General features: G+C 39.8%; 1 protein-coding gene across 1 annotated transcript; it reads right to left on the reverse strand.

Moving 5' to 3' along the window:
* Positions 1-4,063: 4,063 nt before the first annotated feature.
* On the reverse strand, positions 4,064-23,609 carry LOC121299620 (RGM domain family member B-like). Its single transcript, XM_041227459.1, has 3 exons — positions 23,113-23,609; positions 11,695-12,212; positions 4,064-4,836 (listed from the first exon to the last, which is right to left on the reverse strand). The coding sequence occupies exons 1-3, from the start codon at positions 23,222-23,224 to the stop codon at positions 4,123-4,125; spliced, it is 1,344 nt and encodes a 447-aa protein (XP_041083393.1). The 5' UTR covers positions 23,225-23,609; the 3' UTR covers positions 4,064-4,122.
* Positions 23,610-23,895: the final 286 nt, after the last annotated feature.

Genomic DNA, 23,895 nt, shown 5'->3' on the forward strand with positions numbered 1-23,895 from the left:
CCGTGGATGTTAACAAATCAGCCAAATTCGGACAACAAAGCACGAAGCAATCTGTGACCTGTCTCAGTGAAGTGAGAGAGAAAATGACGATATGTTACTGTGAGGACGTCCCTCTTCTACAGGTGGTGGGAGGGACTTCCTCCTCACAGCTGGACCCTGATAGGGCAGCTTTTTTATATAGGCTCAATGATTGACTGTCAGAGAGAGCTCTTTCCCATTCAGTAATGGTTGTCATTCAATTGAAAGGGAACTGCTTTAAACACTATGTTTACATCTTTCTTTATTTGTTCCAAGAGCCCTTGCTTTATTAGTGGAGGGTAGTAGTATAGCATACCCATAATATATCATGATTTATAGCTGATTTACAATTAAATGCAATACAGTATGTTGAGATTACTGAGCCCAGAGGAGCAGGCAATGCTGGAAATCTAGGTTAGCGCCATGCCAATTCCAACTGCTCTTTATATTTCTGCACAAAACAAAATAGTTTCACAAAATACACAGCCAACTCTGCTTCTTATTCTATTTCATATGTATCTTTTTCTTTTTCTTAAAGAGACAATATAGTATTTTATTTTATTTTTTATCTTTTGAGTGTTAACTCAAAGCTCAATGTTAACTGCCTGAATGAAGCATGTGTGATTGGACCCTTGCTGTATATAGAGTCTCTCACTAGAGGGCATTGTTTCTCTCACCAGTAGACTTTGCACTATGGGGAGTTAGCCAAGGAGAGAACCGTATTACAGTACCTGGCAAATAAGCAAAGTGGTATTTTCAGTAAAACGAGTTTCTAGAAATAATTATTGTCTCACAAGGTCTCATTCTAATATATGATCATGTTAGAAGGCAGATTAATTACTTTTAGTAGCAACCTGGTCTCATTTGCTCTGGAATACTGGTGATGGTATTACTGATTCATTATTTGATGCAATTAGCCAATCTGTTTTATTTCATCATTGCAATGTGAATGACGTGTACTGCTGTTGAGAGGAGAGTCTTAAGTGGACACACGTCCCAGTGGGTTTACACAGCACAATTTAATAAACACAAATATTAATTATTACATCATCTATGGTATCTGGGATTGGTAATGATGTAACCAGCGCATGTTTGCTAATGCCCCTTGTGCCTGTCTTCTGTCTCCAGACCCCTCCCGGACCCCAGATGGTGTATTTAAAAGGGCGTAGCCATTAGTCACAATTTAAATATTTACAACATGAAGAACCTCATTGTACCAGGATGTTTGCCTCAGTAAACCAGAAATAGGTTTTCTCACTCCTGTACACTTTTTAACCTCATATCACAAACAGGTTCAAATGTGCAACACACTGCATCCCACAGCTCAGGAGTATTCTATTATTCTGAAACAAGGACCATGCATGGAAGAGGCAGTATGTTAAACTCACATTACACGAGTGAATTCAGGGGGTTGCTTTCCTGGGATCTGCTTGCACCCGGGCTGGGATTTGGAAGTGTGATTCTGTCTTTGGAGTTGAATGACATGAAAGACAGATTACAAAATGAGATGCCCCAAGTAACTATGAATCAGAGATTGAAGGCTAAAACACTCTGCACTTGTCCTTTCAGTGATCGTAATGGTCAGTACAATTTAATTCTCTTACCATGATCGATTCTCTATTCTCCAGGTCGCTACTGCAAAGTATAACCTATTTTCAGATTATCCTGGGAAAGGAATAAATGAATTGTGCTTCAGCTCAATGATTTTTGACAGTATTTGATAATGAAAAAATAGGCATTAAATATTAGAACATACCTAGGACAGTAAAGGGTTAAAAATGAAGAAAAGCAAACTTTATTTTATTTTTTTTATTATGTTTTAAATAAAACACTTGCACACTTTTTTTTTTTTTTTTTTTTTAGCTGCAGCCAGTAAAATTGCAAAACACTGAAGTAACAACTGTGGTCCACTAGTTGGCAGTACAATCACATCTGAAACATGTTCCAACAGCAAGATTATGGAATTTTGAATCCTCTAACAGGGCACCACGTTTAGAAATAATTTAAGTATCTACACACTGAGCAGTCACTCTTTACACAAAAACTGATCATGGGTATCCATATGCCACAATAAAGAATAAAAGGTGGGAGACACACAGGCATGAAGGTGTAAGAAGCGGTGAATTGCACTGAAAAACCAAATGCTTCTACAGGCAGTCATTGTCTGTGCTTTTCCTTATCAGTGTCCCTCCAAAAAGAGCTGCACAGTAGCAAGACTGCATTACTGAAAGAGCAGCAGGACTCGGATTCCAGCCCTGGGTACAATAGTGCATGATGAGCAAGACTTGTCTTCACCCTGCAATACCTGCTACTGATGAACAAGACTAGTCTTCCCCCTGCAATACCTGCTATTGATGGCACTGTAAATACATTTTAAACTGAAGGGTGGCTGCAACAGGTAAAACCCTTGACAGCTTTAAGAAAAGGATCAATTCACCTAATAAACTTTCACAGCATTTTAGCTTCTGCCTTTCTCAAAACTTAACACAATATACATATTCATATACATTATTATTACTACTTTGCAGCCAGTGCAAAATATTAATACAAAAAAAAAAAAAATCACTTATTTAATACACTACCCCAAAAACATTTTATTTTTTACTTTAGAAAGTTGCTACTCAGCAGTTTCGAGTTTCGAATTGGCATGCAATGATCTGCACATTGCTTGAAAGAAAAGACAGAGTTTGCATTGCAGCATCACTTTCTATACTAAAATTAATGCCCAGGTCGATGCATGGGTTCTTTATACAGCAGCAGAATAAGAGAATATAAACGAAGTATTTCCAGAACGTTACCAAAATGAATAAACAGTTTAGCCTGGGAAAGAGAGTGAAAGCTGACAAAACCTCACACTCCTTTACGATCCAAGCTGAACCAAAGCGTTGAAGTATGGCGTGAACAGCTAGCATCTGAATAACTGTGACACAGCTACAGTAAACAACATGACAACCAAGACCTAGTATTCAGTAAACAGTCTCATTACCGTATCAGAAACGCGCAGCTTAGAAAACATCGATCTAAGCAGCACGTTAGAAATCCAAGCGACTGATATGTGAGGACTTGAACACTTACCTGTAAGGGCAATCCGCTGGATTGCACCTGGACTGTTCTTTTTATATTGAAAATGCATGCTTGTGAAATGTGTTGGTCCTGTAGAGGTAGCTGCAGTCTCAGCTTCGACACACACACATGCAGTGACACACACACACACACACACACACAAGCACGCACGCACACACAGACCTCAGCACTGTCATTCCAACACCCTTTTCCCTGTGGAACAGGGTTACTATGGGACCTGCACTGCTTCAGTTCATACTGGATTAGACCTCTGGGGCAGTTTTCTTCTGGGTCTACTGGTCTAATTCTGTTCAAAAGAAGATTACAGTCTAGAATGGTGGTTCGAAGTGAAATCGTGTCAGGGAAAAAAATGTAAAGGGGTACAGAGACTTCAGTACAGGTCCAGAACAATGGAAAATAAAACACTTAGGTAGATACTGTATCAAAGCAACCTCTTTCAGATGAAGAGTTTCCAGGAATCTTGGAATAGGTCAGCCACATATTGCTTACATATCTTGAACCTTCCTGCCAAAAGGGACAAAGTTGTTGACATTAAGCTGTTCACTAAACACTGGCCTGACACCACCCCAATTGTGTGACAAACTTCCATGAAACAGAACTAGCATCCACTAACTGTTAAGTGCTCTCTTCCCCCACTTTCAAAACAAATAAAACATAACCGTTTACAACCACAAAATCATTCTAGCTAGAGAGAACACTTTTGTAGTTGTAAAATAAAAATAAAGTGCTTTTATTTGCTTTAAAAAAAAAAAAAAAAAATCCCTATTTTAGGGATGTAAATAAAAAAAATACAAAAAAACAAAAGAAAAAATCATACAGAACAATTCTACCACATCTAGCATACCTGAAAATAAACTGTACACATCAAGTCCAGTCCAAGTGTGGAGTTTCTTTGTTTTGTTTCTTTTTCAGGACTGGATATCCCTTCATATACACAGTATATACATATTTACTTTTTTTTTTCTTCCTCAATATATTATGACAATATATATATATTTTTTTGTTTATAGACAACAACAACTACAAAAACAACACAACGATAAAGCAAAGGAGTCCAAGTCTGAAGACAGGAGTGTGGAGAAAGGAACAAGGTCCTCCGTTTGTCTGGTTGGGAAAAATGTGCCAGCGTTCTCTCTGTGGGTGCAGCGCCTCCAGATCCTGCAGGGCGCTATAGGCGGCAAAAGTGAAGTTGGCATCCCCAGTGGTGAGGAGGTCAAAGACACAGGAGTGGAAGTAGATGTCCTTCACTTTGAGTTTCTCCCGACACTTGGCTGTGGCACTTCCCAGAGAGAAGCTCCCACGTGGATGCTGGGGGATATTGTGTGGCTGCTGCTGTCGGTGGTGTTGGTGTTGGTGTTGGTGGTTGGGGTGGTGCAGCCCCAGGACTGGCAGAGGGAGGTACCCATCCTCGTCAATGCGCTCCGCCATAGGACAGCCGTTCATGCAGAGCTGCAGGTCCTGGGTCTCATCGTAGGCCAAGGCCAGCTCCTCTGGCATGCGCACAGCCAGGGTCAAGTAGCGGCCCACCTGCCTCACGATGACAGAGGCTCCGATGTAGCGGGCATGGATTTCTGCGTGCTGCCCAGCTTCCTTCTCTACAATCCGCAGGCTCTTGGTGTCGCCGTTGCCCCCGCTGGTGGTGCCATCTACGAAGGCAGCAGGGAGGTCGTCCGTCACCGCCTGGTACACCTTCTGCTCTGTGCACTCTTGGTAAGGTTTGAAGATAATTGTTATCTGAGAAACAGAACGATAAAAAGTTATTTATTTTAACTGTATTAATCGAATTCACTATTACCAGTAGTTCTAGGATCCTGGATAAAAGGTGAGTCTGCTTCTTTCTCTCCTCACATCAAAAGTTACTACCAAATATCAGCAATGAACACAGTCCTCTATTAAGCTACACAATATTACTGTTGTATGGAATTGGAAAACATGAGTCGTTATACTGCATGCACATTAATTGAAGACACAACATACAGAATTCTAGGAATTTATTTCCTAAATTATTGTCATGCTTGCTATGCACATTACTCTATGTAGAGTGAATGCGGTCCTTGTTTCTCCTCAGACACTGCGTTTGTATGAGGATTTCACACACACACACACACACACACACACCGGACTGTAAAGCAGTATGTAGGAATTCAGCCAACTCTTAATGGACCAAGAGCAGCATCAAGTGGTCAGACACGTTAATTCAATGGCTTGTTACTGTTTTTATCACTGAAATGAACAATATTTTATGGATGTTGCAAATTTACTTCAGAACACTGCTCTTAGTCTCTATGGACCCCAGCAGGAAATAATAAAGGTTCAGCAATACTGAAAAGGATTTCAGGAATTGAAGCCTTGTTTATTTTTTTGAGAATAAAACCAAAGTCAGCTTCTAGGGTCAACATTGTGGAGTGATAATTTGGGGAGGCATATAAACAGTAGTGTGCAAATTTAATAGAACATCAAGATGTGCCATTTCTATACCTACCTCTGGATGCGAGAATTTACATTTTTGCTCAGCCATTATCAGTTGTCCAGATAAGCTGTGTACCTGTCATTTTTACTCATTAAAAATTCAATGATCCAATCTCTGGCTAGCCCTGTTGTCTTTGCAGCCAATCTCAGTATGAACAATAAAAATTTGAAGCCGCACAGGTTGAAGTGTAAACACCCCAGTCCAGCTACAAATCAAACTGGAACCATCGCCAGAGGCAACCGCTAAAAAAAAGTGCTTATAATATTAATCAAAACTGTTTTATAACTTAATAATGAATGTCATTATTTTAAATTTATCTGTATGGCTTTATAATGACATTTTAACATGTTCACTGAGTATAAGAATGTAATGCTAAAATATAAGGAATGTAATTAATATTTGCAGAGTCAGTGTGATACCTCGCTGAGCTGATAAAGAACCTTGTGGAACACACACGCGTGGTTGTTCAGTAGTTCAAAGTAACATTGCAGTTAAAATGGAAGGCTCTTTGTTAATGCCTATCCCATTACTATTAAAGATTGTACAGTATTTAAAATCGAGATTACTTCAAGGTAATGTTGCACTTTACCCTTTGAAAATACATTTTAGTCTCTAAGTGTTAAAATTAGAGGGTAAGTTATTCACAGACCCACAGCCTTCTCTGGAGCGCTAGTCATCAGTGATATACAGTAGAACCAAAAACCCCTAATTAAAGCACTAGTGTGAAAAGACCACTTTGTGCTTTAATTAGGGATCTTAAACAACATCTAAAAGTTACCATTTGTGGCTGTGTGTTCCTTTTCTCTTAAAATTTTTAATTAATTGCATGTGTGGCTGTGACAAGCTTGTTTTAGTGGCGACCGGAAACGAACACACACAGCACTGCAAGGGGATATGGTGAGTGAAACGCGCTACTGCGCTGTTTAATCCACAAACAGAAAATAAAAGTTTGAAGACGAAAAAACACTTTGTAAAATAAAATGACACAGTAGCCAAAACGAACAGACAGACAAACTGTGGACAAACAAACAAGTATCGTGCCAGTTGAAAGCCAGCATGTAGCAATTGTTAATCTTTAAATTATTCTCCTCTCTCTCTCCCAATCTCCACTCACCTAACACACAACCCCGAGTGAGTGAAAACATGCTGCTTTTATGCAGCTGTAATGAGACTCTATTGCTAATCAATCATTCAATTGGAGTCTCGGTACACCTGCAGGTGAATTAATGAAGTGCAATTTCCTGTGCTCACACATTATTACATTTTACCTGCACGTGATGTGCTGTGCAATCCTTGTGCCTAAATACAAAAATACATTTTAAATCCTTCATGTTACACAGACCCATTTATATCCCGGGTACCAATGAATGCAAAGCAACATTAACACACAACACGCAACATATAAACATAAATATGCACAGGGGCGGGCACATTGCCAGTGGCGTATTACAGTCAACAGTTATAATTAGTCTATCACCAATTTCCATGGTCTTCAGTTAGTGATTTGATTTCATATGCACAACAAATCAAAACAGAAGCAATTGGGTGTTCTAATACATTGCACACTACTAAAACGTTCACTGTGTATTTGACAAATGATGAAAAAATGGCACTTCATGTAAGGTAGACAGGGACACAGCCCCGCATTCAGCTGTGGCTGATATCCAGAAAGGCTCTATGTTTTCATCAGTGATCTACTGTAGGCTTCTAATCCAAAGCCCTGGACAGTGTACAGTACATTAAGAAAAGTCTGGTCCACTGACCCTTTAGCATCCGCTAATTGTAATAATGCAACAAAACAAATTATGCAGTCGAAGTATGCCTGAAAGCCAAAATGACCTGAGTGGCATCATGAGACTTTTTGCTTAAGTAATGGGTTTCAACTGCTTTATCTTTGTCAAAAGGTTACAGATTTTGTGATTCAGACAAACAGGCTATTGTACAGAGAGTAGGACCGGGGAGCAGTCAGTTAAAACACAGCACGCAGACAATTATATACTGCAATTACAAACCATATGCTGCATTCCAGGCTGTTCTGTGTCAACTGGAACCCGGTTGCTGTGACCAGAACTAGGCCTAAAATGGGTACATTAGGAATACCCCAGACCCACTGGAGCTTCACATGCACAGAATACCCCAGACTCACTGGAATAGGGTGTGTTACATTGAGTAGAATGACAGTGGACAAACTGAAAAAGAAATAAGGAATGCATGGAGTACAATAGTTTTTACTTTTAAGCAATAGGCATGTGTTTAACTAGCATCTCCAAGAAATGGCTCTAGCAGTTTAAGACCATGTCTTAAAATCTGCACATGTAATTCTTAGGGTTGAATATTAGAAGGGCAAAGTAAAAATACTAACAGAAATCAACAATCCAAACTAATACTTCAGAGCAAATGACTGCGATCATCATTCAAAAAACCTGCTACAATATAAAGTGCCAAAAGAGTAATACCGTGCCATATAAAACTTATTTAGTAGTGTACAAAAACAGGATTACCACAAGAAGTAGTTTAGCTACTGAGCCGCTAACCTCCTGGTTTAAGTCAATATGACTATCTATAAGGAAACCAACTCAAGCCACAAACAGTACACCTGCGCTGCAGAGAACAAAGTGTTCATTGTTACACTTGTATATGCAATATGAACTTGAGCACTATCAACAAGATAAAAGGAAAGGTTCAGACATGTACTGTACAACAGCTGTGAAGAATGAGAAGATAAAACTCAACCGTGAACCTTAGCATACCCTGTTTTATACCAACACCAACTAGCAGGGAATAAAGGGTTCACTATCGGCTTAATCAGGCACAAATAAACATAAACCAAAGAATCAAGGGATGGAGGGAGGGAGGGAAGAGGGGTTGACGGCAGTCTTTAAAATCTTAAAATGAGTTGAAAATGTTAAGCATAACCAATACTTTAAGCTCAGTACAATAAGCAGGACCAAAGGACACAGCTGGAACTGAAGTGGAGACTACAGGACAGAGTGCAGCAGACACTTCTTTAAACACAGTGGTGAGGGGATGGAATGGATAAGTTAAATCAGTATTGAAGGACACTGCAGCTTTAACTGGAATGGAGTTGCGTTATACAACTGGGGAAATAAAATAACAATACAAATGTTGCAAAGAGGTTTACACTTCACTGGCAGTCTGTCTGCATTCAATTGCCACCCGGTGGCATAAACTGATTGAGGATGAGGCTGTCTATAACCAGCAGCCACTAATACAGTAGGATGGTTTTGTTATCATTTCCCAAGACCTGGCCCCATTAATAACTAGGAAGGACAGGCATGGACTGTGTGTAAGAGCATCAACCCCACTCCTTTAAATACTGTACATGTGCTAATGAGATTCTGATATGTTGTCGATATGAATAACTCAGAATTAAATGTGTGTAACTTTCAATTACAGACTTAAAGAGTAAGCAGTGGAGTTCCAAAAAACATAGTGCTATACGTCCCCATGTGTTGCAACAACTGTTTAAATAGCGTACCTGTAATCTTTATTTTCATTGTTAGCTTACAATTTTTTACACTTATAACTTTAAAGTCTGTTTTAAAGCTATTTTCAGAATGTCTGCTCTAGTGAACTGGGGTTTGAAATCTGTCCTTTAAACCAGAAAGAGCAATTTAAAAAAAAAAAACCCCGTAAGTGCTCTGGCTTTTCTGTTCTGTACCACATCATGGATCGTTATTGCTATGTTACCTGTTTGACAATGTAGGCAATAATCCTTACACTATCAGTGCACTAGAGCGGCCATTTTGAAAAGAGCTTTGACACAGACTTTAAAGTTCTAAGTGTAAAAAGCTGGCTATGATTGGCTTAAAAATGACTGGATGGAGCACAGCCTGTTAGTGAACACGGTGATCAGCGTGCATGTGCCAAGATAACAAAGGCTACAGATATGAGCAGCACGACTGGTTCTTCTCAGTCTTGCATGGTGTGTTACTTTAGGGAAAGACAGAAAACGTTTAAGCTGTTTAAATATTAAAATAAAATTCACAAGTCTAATTATCTTTGTCTAACTTAATCTAATTTTAAATGAATGTTATTTGTCTTATTTGTTGAACTTCACCACTGCTTTAACTTTTTTTTTCTGTTTATGGTTGATCTGTCTTTTATTAGGTCTATATAAAATGATCTGCTGGTTCCTGAAAATAATCTACTTCATTGTTAATTACAGTTTTTTTTTTCTTTGGCCTTAAATTGTGACTTCCATTTAAGGTCTTATTTTTTCCTGTTCTTGGTCGAATTTGGGACCGAGTCAGATTCAGGGACAACTCAAATTTAAATAATAAAGTAAATCGAAAAACCTGCCATAAGACATCGCAGTGCAAACTTTTTGTTTCGCTTCCAACGAGAAACAGATCCACTGGACAGTGCTTCTACCACTGAGGTTGGTCCCCTGGGCTCCACCCCCTCATCTGCATCTGAGGTGTGAACACCCCAAAATTTTGGCCACCAGCCGCAACTGGCTAATAGCACTACTTATTATAGTCAAGTAGCAATGTGCACAGAGCGTTCAAATCAAAGCGACTGCATACTCAAATACAAAAGCCAATACAAGAAGCAGACCACTTCTGCACTAGTTCAGTCCAGTTCAGTCCTCCTGTGGAGGCCTGTCTTTGGTAAGTGGAGGCTCACTGGGTCTCATCCTCTATAAAAGCAATTAGGAGAAACCGACTTCTGTCAGCCCTCAATCCTAACAGGAGGTGAAAGACTCCAAATCAGCCTCATCTACTTCTGCCACACAAGGAAGCAACCTGGACTCGCTTCAAATCTCTTTCAGATCAGTCCCATTGCAACACACAAATGTAGCGCCCAAGCCCTGGTGACTCAGGTCTGGGTCCATGCTAGTCAGTCCGAGTCAAAGCCAAGCACTCCAGCAATAAAGCACTGTACAGTGGAGCTGAACTCTGAGCATCTTGCAGGCTTGTGGAGTCTGAACACACTGGAGTCCTGTACGGGAGGGGCCGGGGCTTGGGGCTCCCAGGCGTTCAACCCTAGTCCGCCCTGTCAAGGTTTTTTCCCTGAAATCACAAGCCATAAAAGTACAGACTGCTCTTTGTAATTCATCACATACTATTTTCCTCCAAGTTGTTACTGGAGAAGCTTGTGCCCAGTGACAACATGCAAATGGAGTGGGCACTGGGTGGCAGATTTACTGTAGAATGTTCTCAAAAGGGCTTTTCATTATTTGTGACCAAGTGGGGATGCTGTGGGTCACTGGTTCAAGCCCTGACATACTGTAGGAACTGACCATTCAACTGCAGACCCAGCTGGGAACTGGTATAAAGAATAACACAGTGTGGTTTAAAAACGTCAACATGAAAAGCCTGGAAAACAAAACCAGGAACAGCAGAAACAAGGAGAGACCTTCGACAATGTATTATGGGTAATAGAAATACACTGGCTTGAGATGTATTTATTTCCCTTGGGAGGTAAAGATTCGAACCCGTATCCAACCTTTTAAAGGTTTTTTTTTTTTTTTTTTTTTTTAAGTTCTGCTACAGTATACACAGGAAATATATCCTAGAGCTTAGCTACAGTAAATGCTAACAAGGCATGAGTTTTAAGCCCCACTTATCACCAGATGCAATCAGAAGGTTTTGAAATGCTCTGGTGCCATCAAGACATCAAACAAACAGCTCAGAGATTAGAGCAGGTGCTTCTGGATCGGCCCCATCGTGGCAATGCATTGTACTGTTTTATAGAGACTGAAGACCAGCACTACAGGCTGTGCAGTTCAACGACTCAAATAAAACACCCAAGTCCCTTAAAAATCAACAGTTACAACTCATTTCACTCAATGGATACATTTCACAAGTGTTAGCGCTTTGGTCAAACACAGGCCAGCTTGTGGTCAGTGAAGCACAGTGACTCAACATAGACTAGGACAGTGTGGGACAGTTCAGTCTTTTCTAGTCACACCCCAATGCATTCTGGGAAGTGTAGTCCTGCTGTGAAAGGTACCTGAGACAGGTAAAACATAAAATAATGCAATGCGCTGGGAACTGTCCTGGTGTACATGGAGTGATTGGGGAAAATGAAGGAGCTGTAACAGAAGCATCAGGAAACCACCAAAAATAAAATAAAATCAAAAACATGAAGCTCACCTTATTAGTTGCTGTAGCAGTGGAGCCTGGCACAACAGGCACGTTTGTGACTTGCACAGACAAGTAGTTGTTATCTATCAGGGGCCAGGCTCCCTCCACCTTGCAGGTCTGGAATTGGTCCTTGAAGGTCCTGAGGTGGGGGTCCCCGAACAGGCCACAGAAGAGGTAGGTGGGCTGCCCTGGGTCCCCTGCCCGGAACTCTCTGCCGCTCCCATGGTGGCGGCTGTGGTAGTTGCAGGACTCGGGGGCTGTCTCGGGGTGGGTGGATGAGGTAGGCCCATCCTTGGAGCAGTTGCGTTGGATCATGAGGTCGCTGATGCCCAGCACGGCGGAGTGATAGGCGAGGTTCCCACGGCACGTCTTGGTATTGCGGTGGGTGCAGGCCGAGTAGGCCCGGAGTGCTTTGCAGAACTCTGTATCGAATCCATCCAAGGCCGAGTTGAGATGTGAGGTCAGGGAGACGAAGTCCGACGTGCACTTTGAGATTCGACACTGCGTAGCCTGTGGCTGACACTCTCCTGAGAACCGACATGAGAAAATAAACGTAAATAATAAAACTAACAGATACTTCCAGTTCACATGCCTAGACTGTCAACACTTCAAAAGGTTTCTCAGGTAAGGCAGATTAAGGCTTAATACAGCCGTTTATCCCAGATATGCTATCCACTAAGGGATATTTAGCCACATAAACAATATACAATAATAGAAAGTTCAACTAGAATCAGTTTATCCACAATAACAATAGTTTACAGAAAGGAAAAAAGATTCGTGTTCATCACATATGACAAGTAATTAAGCGGTAGGCCCAGTTAGTTTTTTTAGTAATACTGCATAGCATCAAACAGCCACGGCACGGTAAAGTACTCGGTTATTGGTGGAGTTTGGCCTCCCGACAGGTGGAGACGCTGTACTCACTCCTATTCCTTACAAGAACTAATTCAAGGGGTGGAGTCTGGAGTATATAGGGAAGGTGTGCGTGTTCAGGAGTTCATTGTGCTGGGGGATGCCAGAAGAGAGGAGCAGAGCCACACACATAGAGCTACATAAATTGTTTTCTGCCTGCCCTTGTATTGTGAACAGTGTTTGCAGGATTGCTGAGGACATGGATCCTGCTTTAGACTTGTTTGCCTGAGTGAACTCGGGGTTGGATTACCTGGCTGCCGGCTCCTGCGTTTCCTTGGATCCCTTGCAATTGCCATTGCTGGTACTTGGGCGGACAATTTCACTGGCTGTTAATGTCAGAACCCGGTGTTACCGGTGTGTTTTTGTTTACCTGCAACTTTTGGCTGTCCAGTTTGTTTATGTGGAAGTGTCCTGCAGTGACAAGCAATACAATAAATCAGTGGGCTCCTTTAAAAGTGGAAGATCATATTGCTGTCAGCCCAGGAGACTACCTTCAAACCTATGGTCACTCCAGCCAGGAAGAATCTTCACAAAATCGGATATATTTGACAGATCGCACGAACATTAAAGCATCCAAAAGAGAAAGAAATGTAGCACTCTGTCTATGTTAGGACTAAATATCCCTTCCTGGTTAGCATGCCTGGGATCAACAGCTGATTTGATTTCCATTGCATGAGAGTAGATGTTAAACTTCATGCAGCAAGAAGCTTTTTTAGGGTTTTTGTTCTCCAGTTCTTTAATTTGAAGTCAGGGCCTGGCTTACATCTTTGGTAGACAATGCTACTATTTTGAGTTTGTCATTGGTGTCTGCCAAAAACAATTCTTAGATGGCAATGTACAGTTGTAATATCTGGAAGTCTGCGCAGAAAAGCAGTGTTATACTCTGCACTTTGAATAAATAATGAACGTGTTATGTGTCACATAACAGCCTGACACGTTCACTTCCATATGCAGTGGAGAATACGTTACTCATCTTATGTGTTTTACCACTTTTTAATGGGACGAATGAAGCTTTAGACCTATTCGCAGAGGCTTTTCAGCATAGCAACACTCAAGTTTTTATCTCGACAGCAATACCTTCAGCAGCTCAGCATGTTTATAACATCTCTTCAAAGTGATTGTGAAATCCTCTTTAATCTAAATGAGCAGCAGTAAAAAGGAGTCCAAATGACTTCCAGCTTCATCACACAAGCTCATAAAAAAATGAATGAATGAATGAATGAATGAATGAATGAATGAAGGAATTGCAGAGAAATAATGACAGCCTGTCACAGATTGCAGCTGGGGTTTTATGGAATGAATAAAAAGCGCCTAGCAAAGCCCATTCTAAAATGCCTCCCCACAAGAAAGCCCTATCTGTAATACTTCTGTTTGATTAAGAACATGAAAGTCATTTCAAGCAAGAGAGGGTATGAAGCCGTTAACATCTCTTGCAGTGCGGTATCAACTGACTGCTAGAAACCACATGTAGAAAACTCCCATTTAAACTCCCACAGCCACACAGCTGCAGAAATACACTAGAGAATAAACTAGACTAGACAGATTATGTATTTCACACTTTTTCAATGACCTTATCTTCCATATTAAGCTAATTACTGTTTTAGTGACTAACATGTTACCATTGCAAGGAATATCCAGTCACTGATTAGCCAAGACAAACAACAAAAGAAAACCATTAGTATACAGAGATCTAGATGCCGTGCAGAAACAGAACACTGCATTGCATTTAACTGAAACAACACGCACATGTTGTATTTTAATAAGCAGCCCAGGACATTATATTATTCTGTACTTGAAAAAACTCAGCCCACCCCACACAACCTAACTCCTGGTTTTATCACCAAGAAAATGAAATCTGTGAAAACATAAAACCTAAAAAAATAAATAATAATAATAATAATAATAAAGTCTTGCTGTAGTTCTAGATAACAAATGAGACCCAAACAGGATTTCATGTGCATGAAACCCAAGCTGTGTTTCGAAGGCAAGCTAGTGCAGCTATATCAGAGGTAGGAACAGAAGAGAGAAGCTTTTAACGAGGGTAACGTGCACTTCAGTGCCTTCCGTCAGTAGCAAACTTACTCACTTATTGACTTGTAATGCAGTTAGATCACAAAGCTTGATTCGAGCCGCACATTAGGCATGCCCTGTAATCAATAACACTGCCATTTGTTTCTGGAACACTTACTTGTAAATCAGCAGATTTTTTTTTTTTTTTTTTTTTTTGGACTTACATCACCAACCATTTCGGAACTTGTGATCAAATACAATACTACAACAGGGGAACGGTTAGAGGAATAAACCAAAACGCTACATCATTACACAACTGTTTTTAGGTTTTTGTGGATATACTACCCCATTCTCCTCTCAGCCAACACACTTTCTGAAGGAATAAACTATGCCTACTGGAACCAATCTATACCGAATATAACATGTAATTTAAGCAGCAGACCAGAAGGTGGCAGCAGAAACATAACACACTATGGGCCCGATCTTCTAAAGGTTTGCGCACCGCGCAGATGGGTATGCGCGTCACAAATGGCCGTTGTGCCAAAATTGTGCCAAGTTGCCATATTCAAAACGTCCTTTTGCGCATCACAATCCATTCTGCACTGTGCAGAAATAAAATGTATGCATCGTGCAATATGGGGGGAGTGGCCGACAATATGCGTGATCCTGGTATATTCGAAGGTATGCGCCAAGCACAAAACCAGGTTTGCGAGGCACAAAATAATGCTTTTAAAAAGCAAGCTTTAACTCCACGCACATCCCTCCAGCACTAAACTACAGAAGCTTTCCAAGGTACCACTATGGAAAACACCCAGCGGTCACACAAAACTCCTTCCACATCTACAATAGGCCTATTACATAATGATTATAGGACAGGAATTCAAAAGAATGATTGTGACAGCTGCCTCACTGTTTTAAAATACATTTTTAAAAAATAAAAGCTGCTATCTCGACCGTTCTTTCAGACCAAAACATTAGGCTACTATTTACTTTCCGAGCAGCATTTACTTTAAAAGTAGTATCTCGATTCTAAACATATGTAGTTCAGTCCCAATCAAAAAAATTGTATATCCCTTTATTGCATTACAACAGCCTGCCAGTAGCAGGGTACTCACACATCCAGAAACACCGAAAACAGATGTCGTTGGTAGGTATTCTTGTCCTCCGATCCGCCAGGCAACTCCACAGGCTGGATTTCAATGGCACAGGGATACAGACAGGTCGCCGATCCTCTTGGATGAAGCTTCTATGTTTTATTTTCCGGTAAACGCACAGTTTGAAGAGTTGGCAGGTCTCAATGCGATGATAAACAGCTATCTATTCTCCAAGTAGTAACCTAGTTGTTTAGCTTTCTTTATCGTTAAACAGTAAACAGGAACCTATATCAATTGTGAGAACCGCTACGTTAAAGGCTTTCCCTTACGGAAGAAAATATGGTAGAAAGCATGATTCTTATACTTTTCATATATAGAAAATGGCCCTTTTTTGTATATTTAAAATATATGGGATATATATATATATATATATATATATATATATATATATATATATATATATATATATATATATATATATATATAAAAAGGGGCCAATTTCTATATATGAAAAATGTAAGGATCACACGTTTCTACCATATATAAAAAATGTTCTTTCCATAATAATACTATTTAATGTAGTTTTCTCTCAATCTCATTCCCATCCTCTCTCTTCCTCGTCTTCTCCTCACTCTCAGACAGCACCGATTTGACCGAGCTGGCAGATGCAAAACAACTATCTGTATAATTAAATCAACAACAATAAAAAATAGACCCTTACACAGTAGTATAAAACCCCTCCCTACACATCGATCAATCTACAGTTTGCATTTCCTTACCTTGATATTTACATTGATTTTAATATCCGGCATACAGCAGGCTATATCGATTACTGATTGGGGATTTGTCGGCGTTTTGAATGTAAAGTTATTGTTCGAGAGGGGCTACATTCTAATATACAGTATATAAAGAAACAAGTGATTCCAGGATTACCATTATTGTTGTTGTTAGCTATATGTGTTTTGTTTTTTTTTAGCAGATGTTCTTATTGACAATTTACAGGTAAAAACACACACATCATAAAAATCAATTAACAGCAATTTCAGTTAGGCTATAATATTAATCCTAACAAAAACAATAGGCTTCCCAGCAATCAGCTTGGAAGCAGAACTGAGATAAAATCAGACTAATAACGAGTGCAAAATGGAATGCGTAAATCAGTTTAAGGGCAGTTTAAATAAGAGCAGTTGCAACACATTAAATACAGTTATATTTAAGAGCAAAGTTGGATACGAGCGAGTAGTAACTGCAGCAGAGTATTTAATTATAGATGGACAAAACATGCAGGTGGCCACCGGTACATTTTACAGGAGAAAAAACAAAACAGATCGTAACAGAAAACTAAAAAGTAAAAAACATTGCACTGATTAATTGAATAGGTGAAATGTAGCCTACTCATATTTATGAGACACTTGGCAAAATTAAGACAAAATCAGAGGCATTGTTAATTCACCTCTCTTCTTAGGGAACAGCCTCAGGTAAATCTGTAAAGATCTGTGATGACCCTTTAAATATTGGGCTCATTCACCATGCTAATGCCTATGATAATGATAAACATTAAATACAAATGTATGCATGTGGACAAATGTCACATGCATTTACGATAAATTATCTGAATTGCTCTAAATCATTAGGGTTTTGCAGTACGCAGAATGATTCCATAAAATGGGCATATTGCTAAATGCCTATCCTCAGCAACATTAGTTTTGGAAAAGAGCTGTGTGGGGCTAGTTTACATTGCAGTGCTCACAGGGCTCAATCAAAGACTCCCTTTACTTTTCAAGCCGCTCACCCGGAAATTCTACAAGATATAAGGACACAGCTGACTGTTGATTTTATTTTTTAATAGTGTTATTTATTTCTCATTAATATCAGAAGTAGACCTACAGATATACATGCTTGATCTGCATTCTATGCCATTGACTTTACTGTGCCATGATATGGGCAGGGGGCATGGTGAGGCAGGGCAGTTGGAAGGGGTAGACTTTCAACAGGATTATCATCCAGGGATACACGTACAGATCGGGGCTTCCAAATGGATGAGTGTTTGGCATTGTGGATTTGTTTTACAGGCTATACTTCTATAATTGTGTACTGCATAGTGTTGACGGCCACGACAACAGGATAGCGAAGAGAGACGGGTGCAGTGTAATTCTGAGCTACTAAAAAAGCCGACTCCTTGTAGACATATTTTATTAGCAAGTTGCTACAATATATTTAAGTTATATTTTGAATAAATACTGTACTCAAATGCAGCAGTTCAGGGGTGCCAATGCTACCGATATGTGTTGCGGTTTGATTCTGCATTCTGTGTGCAGGTTACATTTGTGTGGAGAATAGGGGGATATTACGTCCTGTACACTATGATAGCAGCTTGTCTGGGTAATGGTAACAGTCCATTGTTCTGCATTTGACTGTAGTGTGCAGTTGCTACATTGGTAGTGAACGCACAGACGGTTTTGCGAGGCACAAACAGATTTGAGAATTTCACAAAAAACTGCTATATTCCAATGTCATGCAACTGCTTTAGAGAACACCCTTGTGTGAAACAGATTTTTCCTATTGTAAATGCTCCAGCTAAAGGAACAGGAACTTCACTTCTGTTACTTTGTGATTATAGTTTATTAACATACACTTGCCCACTGATTTCCTCTTACTTATTCAGGTTGTTTCCTATGTTAATGCACGTGTCATGACAAGTAAATATTTACTTATTCATATTGTCTGGTGGTCAACTCAGTCTTACAGAACACTTCGCTTGGTGTGGAGACTACTGTACATGTAAACATTAACTTAAGTAAATACTATCAAAAAGTGTGGTTTCTGAATATGGCCATAAAACTTGACATGGGACCAAGATTGCATTCTATAAACCAGGCAAGCTTTCAAAATCAAAACAAAAGCCTATACCTCTTTTTTATATGGCATTATTAAAGTTTATTTTGCCAATGTAAATCAATGCATGCCACTGCTGCTACAAATCATAACAGCCCTGTTAAAAAGGAGTATTCAGTTTTGCTTTGAGAGACTTCTGTAATATAATAAAGCACTACTGACTTGAATGACACAATTTGAATCACACACTGCCCACCCTACCAGGAGACTGAACATGTCTGATTATCCCCTGGCTCTAGCGACTGGTGGAATTCAGGTCACAGTGAAGTTAGAATCAGGGTTTTGTCAGTTCTGAAGACATGCTGGAGGGATTCTGATCACAAGGTAGGTATATAAAGGATATAATGACACATACTGAAGTGTTGTAATACATGTGCACACTACTGTATATAATATACTTTCTATTTGTTCTCTTGTGGCTACACATTATTAACACCCAAGGTCTTTCTTCTGAGCTGGGAATTCCTTTACTATAATTTACTATAGTTATTGTAAATGTAACCAAACGCCCCAGGGTCGGTTCTGTCCAGTAACATGCTCACCTTCCGAGGCTGAAGGGTCACGTCCCTACAGTACCAACACAGGGAGAGGGCCTTGAACTACTCCCTTTTGTTTCCCAGCACCATGGTGTTTGGGGCCAGTGTTCTGCTGGAGGAGATGGCTTTGGGATGAGCCTCCCTGTAAAACCCAACCCCCTCCGGTTTCACAGTTGTTAAAATTCACTCCGGGGGTGGGGAGTACGGTTGTTGACCCCTGGTGCCCTGACCAAATTCCACATCTTGAAATTTCACTCCAGCACACAGTAACTGACTGGGCCCCTTTGGAAAGGAGCATGACTGCTCAAAGAGCTAGCCTGTGTAAATATCTCCAGTAAGCTAATTGCATTAAGGGTGTGCTCTGTGCACAGACCCCATCTTAAAAGCAGGAACCACATGTTAATTGAGAATAAAAAAGGCACTTTTTTTCCCCTCCTGCAGGATTATACTGGATCTAACTTTATTAGTTACCAAGGTTACTGCCAGACAGACACACACTCACACACAAAAACATGAATGCTTTTATTTATCCCGATCTCCCTCCCTTAAACAGTTTTAACCTGTGAATATTGAAGTACAGTATATGTGTGTCCATAATACTTGACCATAAAAATCTGAATTTGTCAAAATGACATTACATGTGCCTGCTGGACCAAGTTTAACTTTAATAGACATTTACTGAGAGCTTACTGTTTTTTTTTTTTTTTTTTTTTTGGGGGGGGGGGGGGTTAAATAATAACATGTAAGTCAGTCATTTATTTTTATAAGCATTTTTATCTATAGAATCATAATTTAATGAGGCGTTGCCAGCCATATATTAACACACCCTGCCCGTTGTTCTGCACCTTGCTCCACACCCTTCCCTGGGACACAGGGACCCTGCCCTGGGACACAGTGACCCTGTTCTGCACCTCTTTCGACATCTCTCTTTACCATCCTATTAAAAACAGTAAATGGCTTTGCACTTGATTATCTCTTCATACCACACTCATGTACACTGCTACTGTAACTCTGTTTAGACAGTCCACTGCTGTTGGGCCCACAATGCCAAAGCCATATCTTCCATCCCCTGATCTCCTTTAACAGATTTTTTGAATAGCTGTCCTATTTCTTCCTAGGTCAGTCTAAGCCCCTGTACTGCGAATGAAGTTATTTAAAAATACACACCAGGCGCATCGGCAGAGCAATTTTTTCCCAAGTATCCTAAATTACACTAATAAGCCTGAGATCCAGCGATAATGCTGAGCTCCATTTCCAAGTGATCACTGCCCTATGCAAAGCTTCACTGAGTTAGGAGTTCTCTGTCACTTCATGATGGAGATCTGGACACCTAACTGCCATCAAGGTAAGGCTAGAACAATACACGTTCATGACACTGGCGAGCATTTGTTTAGTCGATAATCATTTGACAGTCATCTGAAGCGCTAATGTTCTCCTCTCTCTTGCTCTAAATTCCATTTCTTGGTTGTTTTTTTTTTTTTTTTTTTTTGTCTGGCAACACGCAATGTACTGTATGTGAACAATTCTGGCTTGTAAAGCTGATATATATATATATATATATATATATATATATATATATATATATATATATATATATATATATATATATATATATATATATATATATATATATATATATATATATATACAATATTATAACTGTGCATTGAATCACAAACATTCAGTCCCTCCTCTCTCCCTTTAGGAGAGAATAGTGGTATCCATAATAAAAAATAATAATAAAAAAGATTGTGTCTTTCTCTTTCACTGTGCAACACCACACATCACAAGCTTACTTACACAAGAGATCCTAGGATGCAGAGATTCATGCAGAAAGATAAGATATTGTCCAGGTCTGCAGACAAGAGGAAAATGACTAGACACCTTCCTCTAGGAATCACAAAGCAAGGCTAAGATACTGTAAGCATGTAACCCTAATGCTCAGTTGTGTATAAAATATGATGGTACTTGATGTATTGCTATTTAAAAAAAAAAAAAAAAAAAAAAAAAAAAAAAACAATCTTAACATCATTTTAGAAAAATGATGTTTAGGCTGAGCATGGAGGGATAATACATTTCAGGCTCAGGGTTCTATTACTGCTAGAAAGTCATTCAACTAGAAATCTTCACTATAATCATCACAACCTCTAATCATCTACCTCAACTGCCTTCATTTCTACAATGCACTCACTGGTGACCAATTTGCATTTTACTGTGCCATTTGGTCTTCACAAGATTCCACAGCTTTGAGAAGCCTCTCTCTAGGCATGTGGAAAGGATAACCAGCTGAGGGGGGAGCGTTGGTTATCCTTAATGATGACATTAGGTTCGGAGTCTGGTGCTCTGCTACAATGACCCTTAATAAGCTCTATTAAAACGACTTCCCTAATGTTTAGTTGGGGGTATCTGCTTGGCTCTCAAATCAAGAGGATGTTTCTTCATTTCATTAAACGTGAAATTCAAATTTCATTATGCCCAGTTGCCCGAGACCATGTTAGATTCAATATGAAGGTGAGGGCATTCGATAGACACCTAGCACCATTACATCTAATGGTCAGGACACCAGAGCATAAGACATAAAAACAGTGCTAAGATAAATCATTGCTAATGATCATGGCGCTTTTTACTCTTTTTAATTTGCATTCCCTAAATAGATATTAGGGAAGCCATTAAAATAAGAAAAGAGTCAATGAAACAAGACAATACAAAAAGGTTAGGGTGAGGGTGAGGGTTAATACAACAGGGATTATCAATCAAATGCTAACAAAAATAAATAAATCAGTCCCGTGTATTGCCTCCTGCTTCACAATCCATGAATACATCCATTGTGTCTAATTTGTTCGATGTGTGAATACATCGAATCCATCTTTTAACTGGGGACACTTTCAAATAGGCACACTGTACCCAGTCGGCTCCACCTAAAGCGTGCTATTTGCACGATATTTAAAATAAAACGTTCAGAATAAGGAGTACAAATTGCACCGATGTAGAGACTGTAAGAGAAGTGAATGGATGGGAAATATATTGTGCTTACTTGCAAATAAAATAATCAAAACAATGTCACCCATGAGAGTTTAGGAGTGCAGTGGATTGAAATGGATACAAAACGCTACTTTCAGCAGTTAACTAAAAACAATAAAGTCTAGCATCATTAACTCTTCTAACCCTAGACTACCCTTATAATAGAGTTTCCTTAGTACAGTATAGTAAATTATATGCGTGTTCATCTTTCAATTGAAACAGTCAAGGAAAATATGTGCTTTTAAAATCTAAAATGCATTCTCAAACAGTTAATACGACAGCTCTTTTGTACATTCAATAATGTGCACCTGAAATAAAAATAAAAATAATAAAATTCTAGACTGCATATCGAAATGTAACCTGGAAAAGTAAGCTTACTATAACTTGGCAGACTTATTTGTTATTACAAGCCAGGTTATGTCGGATAAAACGCATGATGTATATGCTGAAGCGAAATGACATTTAGTGGCAGAAAAACCATTAACTTTGTACAGGAATACTAAAACCTTGAAAGGAACGCGCGAGGTTGATTTAGTTGAAATTCTTCCTCCACTAACACACACGGGTCTGTTTGTAGATTGGGGATGGCAACTTGATTCCAGCCCAGATTTTCAGTATACAGCTTTGGCGACCAGAAAACCAGAACGTAAACCATTACAATAAATAAAAAAACAACAAAGGAACACCACCGGCATTCCCAAGTGCATATTTCAATATGTTAATATATAAAACGGATAAACGGCTGGGTTAGCACACAATGGATCCAGTCAAGTACCTTCACTGATGTATGTATATACCATTCATCTCTAGTAAATAGCATCATTTTAATCCACATGCCGTTTTGATATGTGTCAGTTGGTGGAGTGTGCCTCTAGCTAGATAGCACAACTTCACAAAACAGTCTGTTTGAATATATAGTATTAAGCGACTAGAAATTATTAATAACAAAACCAAGTTACCTATGTGGACCCAAGAGGAGACGGCGAACAGAACCAGAAAAGTTAGGACAGGAGGCAGGGAGCGGAGGCGTTCAGCCCCGGGGTAGTAAAATCCAGCTTTCCCCATACCCATCCATCCAGGTCGCGTTGCGGTACTCAAATACACTACGGGAGGGACAGAGCTGGAGCTGCGGCAATGCCGGGAAATCTGGCCTCTGCTCTCCGCTTTCTCTTTGCGTTCCAGACTCAGCGATCGCGCAATGGCATAAACAGACAGAAAGGAAAGTTAAACAATACTAACAAAACGCGAATGCTTGTTTAAATCCCAATCGACAGCACTGCGCGTCTGAGCTGTCGAGTTTACTTCTTATTGTATCAGTTCTCCAGAAGTATTCTGAGCCTTTATTCCGTCCGAACCTCTCTTACTGCGGTCAATCTCAATTGTACACTAACCCCAGACACGCACGCACACAGCACATCTCTCTCTTTCTCTGGCACGCACACTTGCAAAATCCACCCTATTTTCCTAGTGATCACTTGCAAATCTACCAAACTCTATCTGACGCTTGAATGGAATACCCGCCCGCAAACACAAGGCAACGCCCAACCAGACTGACAATTCCCTGGAGCCCGGTGTCAGCGGATCAAGCAGACTTTATCTCCTTTGTGGGAACATTAGATGAGATTATATTGATAGCATATTCCACTTCAACTGCGGATGATATTGCGTGATTTCTTTTCTCCGATATGGTTTATTTATTTAACATCCACGGTCTATCAAAAACAGAGACAACATTATCCCCC

Source organism: Polyodon spathula, chromosome 2 (assembly GCF_017654505.1).
Source record: "Polyodon spathula isolate WHYD16114869_AA chromosome 2, ASM1765450v1, whole genome shotgun sequence".
Taxonomy (NCBI): domain Eukaryota; kingdom Metazoa; phylum Chordata; class Actinopteri; order Acipenseriformes; family Polyodontidae; genus Polyodon; species Polyodon spathula.

Bases quoted from the DNA above. Each gene is read 5' to 3' on its own strand.
- LOC121299620 (XM_041227459.1), bottom strand. From the start codon at position 23,224: ATGGGTATGGGGAAAGCTGGATTTTACTACCCCGGGGCTGAACGCCTC. The intron at 12,213-23,112 runs GTAACTTGGTTT...GTCGGTTCTCAG, and splicing joins CTCCTCTTGGGTCCACATAG to GAGAGTGTCAGCCACAGGCT. The intron at 4,837-11,694 runs GTGAGCTTCATG...TCTGTTTCTCAG, and splicing joins CTGCTACAGCAACTAATAAG to ATAACAATTATCTTCAAACC.